Source organism: Coffea eugenioides, chromosome 8 (genome assembly GCF_003713205.1).
Source record: "Coffea eugenioides isolate CCC68of chromosome 8, Ceug_1.0, whole genome shotgun sequence".
NCBI lineage: Eukaryota > Viridiplantae > Streptophyta > Magnoliopsida > Gentianales > Rubiaceae > Coffea > Coffea eugenioides.
In genome coordinates, this window is record NC_040042.1 from 46,512,384 (window position 1) to 46,523,968 (window position 11,585).

At 37.5% G+C, this 11,585-nt stretch overlaps 3 protein-coding genes across 6 annotated transcripts; all 3 read left to right on the plus strand.

Moving 5' to 3' along the window:
* Positions 1–1,046: 1,046 nt before the first annotated feature.
* On the plus strand, positions 1,047–4,550 carry LOC113779025 (protein trichome birefringence-like 23). 2 transcript variants are annotated; one of them, XM_027324432.1, is made up of 3 exons: positions 1,047–1,619; positions 2,117–2,403; positions 3,437–4,550. In XM_027324432.1, exons 1-3 carry the CDS (start codon positions 1,301–1,303, stop codon positions 4,208–4,210), a joined length of 1,380 nt encoding a protein of 459 aa, XP_027180233.1. In that variant the 5' UTR covers positions 1,047–1,300; the 3' UTR covers positions 4,211–4,550. The 2 variants fall into 2 exon arrangements, with proteins under 2 accessions (XP_027180233.1, XP_027180234.1); XM_027324433.1 differs by having other exon boundaries at positions 2,120–2,403.
* A 302-nt stretch (positions 4,551–4,852) lies between these two features.
* Positions 4,853–7,776, plus strand: LOC113779730 (high mobility group B protein 13-like). 2 transcript variants are annotated; one of them, XM_027325432.1, is made up of 9 exons: positions 4,853–5,368; positions 5,673–5,798; positions 5,901–6,179; positions 6,294–6,395; positions 6,484–6,549; positions 6,659–6,829; positions 6,957–7,048; positions 7,154–7,238; positions 7,347–7,776. In XM_027325432.1, exons 1-9 carry the CDS (start codon positions 4,922–4,924, stop codon positions 7,464–7,466), a joined length of 1,488 nt encoding a protein of 495 aa, XP_027181233.1. In that variant the 5' UTR covers positions 4,853–4,921; the 3' UTR covers positions 7,467–7,776. The 2 variants fall into 2 exon arrangements, with proteins under 2 accessions (XP_027181233.1, XP_027181234.1); XM_027325433.1 differs by having other exon boundaries at positions 5,901–6,175; positions 6,290–6,395.
* An 826-nt stretch (positions 7,777–8,602) lies between these two features.
* Positions 8,603–10,816, plus strand: LOC113779149 (RNA-binding protein 48). Of its 2 annotated transcripts, XM_027324620.1 has the most exons (3): positions 8,603–8,756; positions 9,593–9,670; positions 9,877–10,816. In XM_027324620.1, exon 3 carries the CDS (start codon positions 9,917–9,919, stop codon positions 10,568–10,570), a length of 654 nt encoding a protein of 217 aa, XP_027180421.1. In that variant the 5' UTR covers positions 8,603–8,756; positions 9,593–9,670; positions 9,877–9,916; the 3' UTR covers positions 10,571–10,816. The 2 variants fall into 2 exon arrangements, with proteins under 2 accessions (XP_027180421.1, XP_027180420.1); XM_027324619.1 differs by lacking the exon at positions 9,593–9,670.
* Positions 10,817–11,585: the final 769 nt, after the last annotated feature.

Consider the following 11,585-nt stretch of genomic DNA (forward strand, 5'->3'; position numbering starts at 1 on the left):
TTTGATTTATTAAATTTTTTTTAATTTTATTAAATAAACATGCAAGTGCTTTATACTCAGGATTCCCATCAAAAATTGGATTAACAAATAAAGGAAAAAATAGATATACAGTCATATTCCAACATATATCAAGATGGCCAAGATACTTAAGGTATTGAATATTTATTCTCATCATTGTCCAAAGATGACAGGTCTAAATTGACTGAAATGTTGAAAATTCTTGTGGATAATGACTAGGAAAACTACTAGATTATATTCTCTAGTATGACTATAAAAATTGTTAAAGATAATTTTTGAATCTAAGACTCCGTTTGGATTGGCTATTTTTTCAAAAAATAAGTTTTTCAAATACAATGTTACAGTAATATACAATAACTCAAAAAACATCCCATCCATATTAGTATATCAAATATTTCAAAAAAATTTTATAGTAAAAATTTTTCATATATACTGCTATAATAAAATATTTCAAAAATACCCCCCAAAAATAGTTAAACCAAACAGAGCCCTTGTTATTTGAGCCCAATGGGTACCCAAGTATTTCCCAAGTATTCCCATCAATTAATGGGTACAATTGGGATTTGTCCCATTTTAAACCAATATCAAAATCCAATACCCATCCCGCCCAAAGTCCCCATGGGCATGGGTAACCCATTGGGACTTGGGACAAATTGCCACCTCTACCTAAATCTTTGTTATCCCCACCTTAACCGTTTCTAAGCTTCCCCAAAAGCATACGTTTTTGCAAAAATTTTTATACGTACATTTTTATAATTTCTTATAGTAGTCTATATATCAAAGTTTAATATAAATTGAATTAGCGTCATGCACTTGATTTGATGTAGCTGAAAACTCTGTCTAAGGCTATTGGCTAAAAAAAAAAAAAATTCTCCAACCAAAAAGAGAAAAAAAACAAACAAAATTCATAAAGGGCCCTATCCATGTTACGTTTTGGGGGAAAAATTAAAAAAAAAAGGGCCCTATCCCACCTTAGTATTCCCCTATGAAATCCTTAAAACTGTTCTAGCATACTGCACAACTACTTGGTCGTTGTATCCTTACTCCGAGGATCTGAGCAAAGCTTGTGCAAAGCTGCAAGCTGCTCATAAAGCTGCCAAGACTGCATCTTTGTCGGTTAATCACATCGCTCCATTCCTCCAATCTTGAACTTAAAGCTGGGTTTTTTTCAAGCCCCTTCTGAATTTTAGCTCAAAAGCTGCAGTCTTGAGCTTAAAGATCGTTTTTTTTTTTTTAACACGAGTGAGCGGATAGCTTGTGGAATATCTGATAGAAAACAATAATGATGAAGAAAATTTCATTCAACTGGACATCATGGTGGTGGTCTCTTCACAAGCAGAATTACTTGGTTCTCAAGTTGGGAGTTTCAATTCTTCTAATTGGCCTTGTTTTTAGGCTTTTATACCCTCTATCCGGTGGTGTGTCTGAAGTACAAGACATCCCTATTCAGCAAACTGTTAGTTCAAGTACGCCACCGCCTCTGGTTTCTGTCAGTTCACCTCTAAATTCTAATCAGCATTCTCCGAATGGGACTGAAACTTCAGAGAGGAGTTCAGATTCAAGTGGGTTCAACGAGGATGACAACGAAAGTCAAGAAAATGGTCAGTCTTTTCCTTCCATTTGACTGTTGCATCTTATCTTTCTTTCTCTTAGCAATTGAATTTTGCAACAGAACCACTTTAAGAAATTTTATTGGGTTTTCGAGAAAAGATGGGATGCGATCAATGAGTTGTCAAAGGTGATGTCCATAGTGATGTTCTAATTTGATTTTTTGTGATATGAATTTCAACAATCAACAAATCAGTTAGTTGGTTTTAGTGGAGAGATTGGGTATGATGAGTATAGGGTGGTTTAGGATCCATAACAAGGAGGTTTGTTTCTCTTATTCATTTAGAGTACAAAACTATTCTTGCTGGCTTTGAATGAATTACATCGTATAATTTTACTTTTCTTGGTAAAAGGTGGTTCTTTTGATTTAAATTAATGTATGCCTTGTCGTGGCCTGTTCTGCTGCCATATTAATAGGCGAATATCTACAAAATATATAAAGGATGTTTCAATTTGATGTGCTGCAACTTGCATGGTTATTATTCCATAGAAGATGCGGGAAGATGTGATCTGTTCGTTGGGGATTGGATTCCTCATCCTGGGGGTCCTGTTTACACTAATGAGACCTGTGACTGGATTGAAGGCCATCAAAACTGTATGAAGAATGGTCGACCTGATACAGGTTATCTTTACTGGAGGTGGAGTCCACGAGAATGCGAGTTACCTCAACTAAATCCTAATAGGTTTCTTGAGTCGATGAGAAATAAAGCTTTGGCATTGATTGGTGATTCCATATCGCGTAACCACATACAGTCATTGATCTGTGTTCTTTCAAAGGTAAAATCTTTAGCTGTTATGGATTGGTACTGAAAACGACTGTTGGTTATGTTTATTTGTTCTGTGCTTTGGGATCCCCTCTGTAATTTTTCAATTGCCAAATTATCCATTACATGATCCACCGGGGCTCCTTATATTGTAATTGGTGTGATACTAGTGCAGAGTGGACTGTGATATCATGAGGTAAATATAGGAAATTCAGGAAAACACAAGTCATAAACAATGTGAGGTATATGATTCATTTCTGTATATCCACATGTTGTATGATAATGCACTCTTCCATTTTTACGCAACTAATTAATTTCAGAGTTTGGAGTGAGAGGAATATCTTCATTGATGCTGCTGTGTGATGGTTAGATACCATCATCAGCTTGGATATTTCTGATTTGATGTTAATCTTTCTTTTATTTGGTCAAGTTATGTGGCATATTTACATATATTTTCTTTAATTTCTTTTCTTTGTTGGAAAAATGATGACATAGTTTCAACATATCTTAGACCCCTGCACCATGAGAATTGGGTAGAAATACATAGTTGTTGGACCACTCTGTAGGTGACTATAAACAGAAAAGGAAATGTTATTCTTCGTAAATCAATTGGAACCAAAAATGGAAACATTTGGCTAAGACACTTCTCTGTAATTTTTTTTGGACACAGAAAGCAGCAAAACTGCAGTAAATTAGGTCAGTAATGAGGTTCACTACATCCCTATGGGGGTGAGAAACCTTTTCCTTATGGGGATTTACTGCACTGCTTTAGGCATTTATTTGTTGGAATCTGATTAGCAGCTGAGTGTTACTTGGCTAGCTACTTGGTGATTTTGTCTTCATTCTGATTCTAACTGCTTTCGTTTCAATTTTTATAATCGTTGATTGAAAATTTTGGACGTTGGTGTTTATTTTCATCCTGTTTATTCATTTCCTATGTGTAAGCTGTCAAGGTGGCTATATATCTCGAGTCAGAGTTATTTTTGGAGGATTTGAAAGATTTTTCAGTTATACATAGCTAAGTATTTCGAGTTATATTCTTTTAGGCGGAAAAAGCCGTCCAAGTTTATCATGATGAGGACTACAAATCAAGAAGATGGCTCTTCCCCTCCTACAATTTCACCGTTTCAGTTTTATGGTCTCCTTTCTTAGCACAAGCTGCCATTTTCGAAGACTACAATGGTGTTTCTACATCAGAGATTGAGCTGCATCTTGACAAACTAGATGGCACATGGACTGAACAATTCAAGAGCTTGGACTACATCATGTTTTCCAGTGGTGAATGGTATGCCAAATCAGCAATCTACTACAAGAACAACACAGTATTGGGATGCCATTACTGTCCTAAGAGAAACTTGACGGAATGTGGGTTTGATTTTGCTTATCGCGAGGTGCTCAGGAACTTTTTTGACTACATAACCGAGTCAAATCACAAGGGGATGATCTTTTTCAGGACCAGCACACCGGAGCATTTTGAGAACGGTGAATGGTTTAGCGGTGGAACCTGCAATAGAACTGAACCAGTGACGGAAGGTGAGTTTCTGAGAAATGAGTTGAACAGGATTCTTCGAGATATTGAAATAGAAGAATTCAGGAATGCATCCACAAAAGCTTCTGAGAAAGGGGTGAATCTCAAACTTTTTGACGTAAATCCTCTCTCCTTGTTGAGGCCTGATGGACATCCAGGTCCATACAGATTCTTCCAACCATTTGCCAAGGACAAAAATGCAAAGATAATCAAAGACTGTCTACACTGGTGTTTGCCGGGCCCTATAGATACTTGGAACGATCTGTTAATGAAGATGGTGGTCAATGGCTGAGCGCACCTGATGTTGGCTTGCCGTTACGTTTGTCAAGAAAATGGTGGATCAAGTTTGCCTCTCCGCTCGATGAATATAAATGGTTTGAGATTCTTCAAACCTGAAATTGGTCAATGTTTGGGAGAGTTATAATTAGTCTGATAGATTAATTTTTTCTACACTAAATAGTGTGTAGAAATTCTTTGACACAAGTCGGCTTATATGTGAAGCATGTACGCAAGAAGAGGCTTTTATAGAGAGATTTAAGTATGCTTCTGCATTTAGCCCACTCTTTGTAAGGAAATCTATCTTTACACCAAAAAATGATCCTAGTTTGAAAACCATCAAGTTTATATTTTTATGATTGTTGCTGATTTTTTATTTATTTATTTATTTTTTTGTCTCCCTTTCTACTGGAATAATGGAAGGAAACAAAAAAAAAAAAGAAAAAAGAAAAAGAAAAGAAGGAAGGCAAACATGACATAGCATAAAATGGAAGCCCCGAATCATCCATTGTACAGCATTGAAATACACCAACGGTCAAGCTTTTAAATTTGCACCAATGGGACTCGAACCTTTTCTTCGTTAACAACAATTGATTTGAATTTGAAACAAGTAACCGTTGGAATCTGCATATAAAACAAAACCACTCTCGGGAGAAGCCACACTCACTGTTAGCAACGTCTCTCTCTTTCTGTCTCTCTGTCTCTCTCTCTCTCTCTGAAACCATCCATGGCTGCAATTGCAGAGATGCCTCTTGTTTCTGAACCGGCTCCCACGAAGAAAGGGAGATCCAGAAGAGCACTAAAGCAGAAAACCCCATCGTCCAGCGAGGCCAACATTGTGGCCGGAACTGTCCCTCAGCCATCTCCGGTTGCGCCACCATCTGAGAACTGTCCCACCAAAGAGAACCATAAAAGCCTCTCCTCACAGCTTTCGCCCCAGAAAAAATCAAAGAGAGGGGCTTCAAAGGCTTCCAAGCAACAACCAGAACTGTCCTTTGAGAAAGAATTGCTGGAAATGCAGGAAAGGTTTGAGAAACTGAGGCTTGAGAAACAGCAGACTGAGGAGCTCTTGAAGGTTAAAGAAGAAGCCCTGAAACAAAATGAGGAAGAGAAGGAGAAGCTGCATGTCGAACTCAAGAAGCTACAGAAAGTCAAGGAGTTTAAACCCACCATGGTTTGTTTTCTGTTGTGTCGTTTTGAATTCTTCTGCTTTTGGTTCTCATTTCTTGTTCTGATCGCCCCTTTAATTACGATTCACAAGATCTGATGAAAGGGTTGATTTTGCTTGATTTTGTTATTTGCTTTCAAAAATTTGCGATTTTTAGGTTTTAATACAAAGAAAATATTTGGTTGAAATTTTTTTTTTTTCCAAATCGAAGTTGATGCCACTGCAAAGACAAAAGGAGACATTAGAAACAGTGGAAGCTGCAATTGTTATCTTATTTTAAAGTTCTCCATTCTGTTGAACCTTTTGTCAGACCTTACCCATGTTGCAAGCTTTGAAAGACAATGATCAAGAAAAGAAAGGGAAGAAGAAGGCGGATCCTGCGACAAAGAGACCATCTCCTCCTTACGCCTTGTGGTGCAAAGATCAGTGGAATGAGGTGAATGCGCACTGAGGTTTCTTTAATTCCCGTTTTACCGTGTTAAAGTATCGGATGACTTAGCTGGATAATTTTCTGATGTGATAATCTTTGGTTACGTAGGTGAAAAAAGCAAATCCGGAAGCAGATTTCAAGGAAATATCAACTCTGTTGGGGGCAAAATGGAAGACACTCAGCACAGAGGAGAAGAAACCTTACGAGGAGAGGTACCAAGAGGAGAAGGAAGCTTACTTGAAAATTGTTGGAATTGAGAAACGCGAGCACGAAGCAATGAAGCTTTTGGAGGAAGAGCAAAAACAGAAGACTGCCATGGAGTTGCTTGAACAATACATGCAGTTCAAACAGGAAGCAGAGAAAGAAAATAAGAAGACTAACAAGCAAGTTCCAATTAAATTGCTTTTTTTTTTTTAATGCTATAATAAATTATAGATGGCCGAAAAAGATCCTTTAACTTCTATACTGATTTTGTCTGCTTTGATTTCTGTATTTAGGAAGGAAAAAGATCCTTTAAAACCAAAGCAACCACTCACGGCTTTCTTCTTGTACTCGAATGAGCGACGCGCAACTTTGCTTGCAGAGAACAAAAATGTGTTGGAGGTGATTGATGAAATGCAGCTTGATTATATGCTTTGTTAATAAAAATTGTAGAATTCTTCATTGAGAAATTGGTGGGATATGTTATTAGGTGGCAAAGGTCTTAGGTGAAGAATGGAAGAACATGACGGAGAAGCAGAGAGCACCTTATGAGAAGGTATTACACCCCTGCCTAACATGCATACCTTTCTTCTAGATGCAGTCCTTCTGTTTGTTGGAGATTTGAGGGTTTTTGCGTATTGAAAAAATTCTGCAATGATATCTAGATTGCAAACAAGAACAAGGAGCAGTATTTGCTTGAAATTGAGCTCTACAAGCAGAGGAAAGAGGAAGAAGCTGCTTATCTCAAAAAGGAAGAGGAAGAGCTGATGAAACTTCAAAAGCAGGAAGCGTTGCAATTGCTCAAGAAGAAAGAGAAAGCTGAGAACATTATTAAGGTTTGTGTTACATATATTATTTGTCATGTTGTCCCTCCCTGATTTATTTGAAGCACATGAAAACTTCTAAGCCAATATAAATATATAAATATATAATTGAGAGATGCATTGCTCATTAACAATTTAGAAAACAAAAGAGAAGCGCCAAAAGAAGAAGGAAGAGAAGGATGTTGATCCTAACAAGCCAAAGAAGCCAGCATCTTCATTCCTCCTATTCAGGTTACTACTCAGTCTGTCAACCAAACGATTGATAAAGAGTGTGATAGTTCTTTAACGACTCAATTGGAATGAACGCATTTTGTTCTATGATTTTTACTAATGCAGCAAAGAGGCCAGGAAGACTTTGTCCGAAGAAAGGCCTGGGATCAACAATTCCACCCTTAATGCCCTCATTTCGGTTAAGTGGAAGGTATATATTGTACACAAAGCCCCGCCCAGTATGTGTTCTTTAGCTGTATTTATTTTATGTTTACCGGTTAGTTCAGGGATTTATTTGTTTAATTTGCAATCCTCATAGGAACTAAGTGAGGAAGAGAAACAAGTTTGGAATGAGAAAGCTGCAAAAGCTATGGAGGCATACAAGAAGGAGGTGGAAGAATACAACAAAAAATTGGTGGCAGAGAACCAGAAAAACTAGAACACAGACAGTCTGTGAGACATAGATAGTGTTGGTGCTGGTGTTCAACTTGTTCTGTTGAACATCTTAGATGCATGCTAATTGTTTCTTCTTCAAATGTATGTGTCTTTAGACTTTAATGGGTAATGGGTGCAGTCTGTGAGATATTTGTGCTTTTGGGAAATGTTTTCAACTGCTGACAATTGAACAATCAGGTAGGAGGAGAAGTATGGTAGTGTTGGGTGGGTAATCTATGAGATACTTGTGCTTTTAGGAAATGTTTTCAATTGCTGACAATCAAATGAATGCTAGTACAAATTTGGTTGTGTCACGAAGGTTTTGACATTTCTTGGATTGCCAACTAGTCAATTTGCCTATTGTGTTGTTGTACTCGTGTAATAGGCCGTTGAAGGCTTTGCTGGTACAAATAGAGATAATTCAACTCCAACTGAGCTCCAAAAATAAACCATTCTTGGTTACTTCCGTTCAAATCTAGGGGTGACAATGGGCAGGATGATACGTTGCGCGCTTATCCGTTAGGGTTTGATTTTAATGAGGAGCTATCGATGGTAACCTGATAAAGTATAAATAGTAAGAGGATCCGATAACACATTTTCTATATAGTCCGATACTGTTTTTAATCTTATAACTCAATAAGATACAATTCTAACCCAACACAAATGAAGATAATTATGATTTAAAACAAAAGAATGTTGATTTAACCCTTCATTAAATGTTGAATTTTTCTCATGCAAACTCTATGACTTCAATACACACAGTGTGTTAACATGGTGTATGTATTGATTTTTGTTTGATAAAAGGTTACTTTTTTTTTTCTGAACTATTAAGTTTAGTGAGTAGGTAATCCGAACTTGCAAGTGAGATGGTTTTGTAATGGAAATAAAAACCCATGGAGTTAGCCGATAGGATTAAGCTTCTATCCCTAATTTCCTATCCAAATCTTCAATTGTAAGTGATTAATTTAGAACCATTCCTAAGGCTTTGCAAATATCCACAGAGTAATAAATAAGTCCCTCCAAGGGACCCCAAAAAAAGAAAAATAAAAATCTCCTAGACCTCCACTCATTACTAGGTCCAAGCGTACATATGTGGATAGTCATTTTCTAAAGACTAGGCCCAGTTGTGAATTTCCCATCTAACCCATTTCCCCATTTTTACACGCGTGCTCCGGAGTTCGTCTATTCTTTTCCTCCGGCGACCCATATATACCGCCACCTTGCCCTCCTTCCATGAATTATTCCTTTCTCGTCTCTTTGCCGCCCATTCTTGTGTTCAGAGTGATTGATTGTGGTATGTTCTCCGATTACAGTTAGCATTTTGAGAATCTAACTTAGAGCTTATTCACTTCAATCTTTGAAAGTTGCACCGCTAAAACCCTAGGTTTGGCACTAGTTAGGATTCGTTTGACTATTTGATGTATTTCTGTTGGATGTCCTAATAATTCTTATGACTTTTATACGCTCGATTAAGTGTGATTTTCTTGCTCTAAAAGTTTGAGAACTAAACCGAGTTCTGGATCTTACTATTCTGCCAGCTGCATTTTAAATTGGTTTTGACTTAATGAGATGTTTGCTTAATTTATGTTGCATGAATTTTGTGCTATTTATTATGTATTTGATTATGTTATATTTTTTATGCTTGTATAGGTGAATAGTTCGAATGCATTCTCTATCTTTAGTTAAAATGATGTTTTTGCTTAACTGGGTTGTTGCCCTTGAGTTCATTGATGGTCAAAGCCTCCGCTTGTCGGATGCCACTAATCAGTAACCTACAGAAAATGTCGGAACGCTTTCCTTTTACATGGTAACCGTTGTTCTGAATATTGATCCTTTGGATTTAAAATTCATCTACAATTATTTTATATTGATTCTCTCATTTACGTAGGAGTACTTTTTTCTGATTTATATTGTTGCCTTGGGTTTTAACGCAGACCAATTAGTTGACACTTGTGATTTGATAACGTTTTTTGCTTTGTTAACACGGAATTAGCAGCTGAATTAATCCTACCAATATAAACAATGCACCCCCCAAAGGCAAACGCAACCCAGATTTCCCTTGCTGTCGTACTACTATTATTATGAAAAACTTTTAGTAGTGATTTGTTTTATTTGATTTATATGGGCAAGGTCGTCAACACACAGGCAAAAAGCCCTGCCTGGTCTTCCTCTTCCTCATCCGAGGGAGGATGACTGAATTAGTATAAGGTACAATTTTTTAAAGTATTTTTGTTTTTTATTTCCATCTTATCATTTTTTCCCATATACACTGCTTTGGGATTGCCGATTAGTTTATCCAATCCTAGTCTAGTTTCAATGTAGTTATTATTATTCTATTCAGATTTTATGTATTGAGTCAAGTTTAAATTTAACGGTTCTAAAAGTTCTGATTATGTTTAAGGGTTTTTTTCTAGGTTGTTGAAGTAGAGGGCAAAAGGAAGGTTTAAGGGTATTATGCCTCGTTACCGTGGCGAGCCTCCTGGTGTTCGAGTTTATACAGTTTGCGATGAATCTAAGTACCTGGTTGTCAAGAATGTTCCAGCATTGGGTTGTGGTGATGAATTGTTGAGACTTTTCTCAACATATGGACAGATTGAAGAATGCAAGCCAATGGATGCTGAAGATTGTGAGCCCTTTACCGATGTTTACTGGATTAAGTTTCATCAGGTTGACAATGCTAGGTTTGCTAAAAGGAAGTTGGATGAGTTTGTTTTTCTGGGGAACAGGCTGCAGGTTTCGTATGCACCTGATTTTGAGAGCTTGTCTGATACCAAGGAGAAATTAGAAGGGAGGAGAAATGAAGTTCTTGCACGGTTGAAACCTAGGAGCTCCAATGCCTCTGCAGCGTACGGTCATGGGCCATCAGCTAGAGATCAGTCATTGGGGTTACAACAACGGGAATTTGGTGACTCCCATTACACTGCTAGAAGTGGAGGTTCTGCTTCCATGACTCATGTTTCTTCTGACAAGGAGTATTTCCCATTGCAATCTATGAATCAAACAGTTCGCCTGGTTAGAGAGAAACTTAATGAGATACAATCAAGCACTGACAATTCAGAGGTTCAGTCGTCTAAAAGACCACGTGTTGACAATAGGAGGAGAATCTAATGTTCTTGAAAGAGTTCTGTCCTTTGTCCAAGCTCAGGTGATATCATGATGTGGGACAAATTTGTTTAATATTTACTTCTTTGGTAGGATCCTCGTGACTGCTGTAGAGATGTGAAATTGCATTTGGAGGTCAACAAATGTAAATCTGCTGGCCCTCTTTAGGAAAAGGACAAAGGGCTGCAACAATTCTAAGTTGCTAAGGGCTTCAACCTTTTTCTCCTGTTTAAGTTGAAATCTTTTAAATCATTGGAAATCTCTCCATTACCATTGATGTTTTGTTATGTTGGTGGACATGGATTAGGATGGGGGAAGGGGTCACTCATATATGTGCAAAGTTCTTTAAAATCATAAGAAGTCTCTCGACTGGGACTGGGAGTGCGGGCGAACTTCTTTGCTGCATACTTCTTTTTGTACTTTGTAAAATATATAGCGAGGTAAGGATAAGAGATCTCCGAAAGTCTGGTAAAACAAACTTTCTGAGTTGCAAAACAAATTTGTTAACTGTGGATGGTATGGAGGAAAAAGTAATAGTACATGCGTAGAATGGGACTTCACAAGCAGGAGAAAGGTGATATAGCGCTTCAACAGGAAGCTCTGCATATGTTTCGAAGAAAGAGAAGCCAAAAAACCTTAAGGTCTGTTAATAATGATTGTTCCCTTGTTTTCTGATTAATTTTAAGCTTCTGAAATTAGCTGACTGAGGTGCATTGGCATGCTTTACTACAATGCAGGAGAAGTGCACAAGGAAGAATGCATAGAAGGTCCTAACAGCCAGGACACAAACCAAGAAGCCAACATGTTCCTTCCTTTTCTGGCAGTCAACCAAAATGAACTGGAATTCGGCATTACATGCTGCAAATAGGCCAGTAAGAAGATATTGTTGGAAGAATTGCCTGAAATCAACAACTGAACTCTTGATGTGCTCATCCCGGTTACATGGAAGGTTATGCTTAGCAGAAGGAAAAGTTGGAATGATTAAAGCTGCAAAAGCAATTAGGCATGTGACAAGGAATCG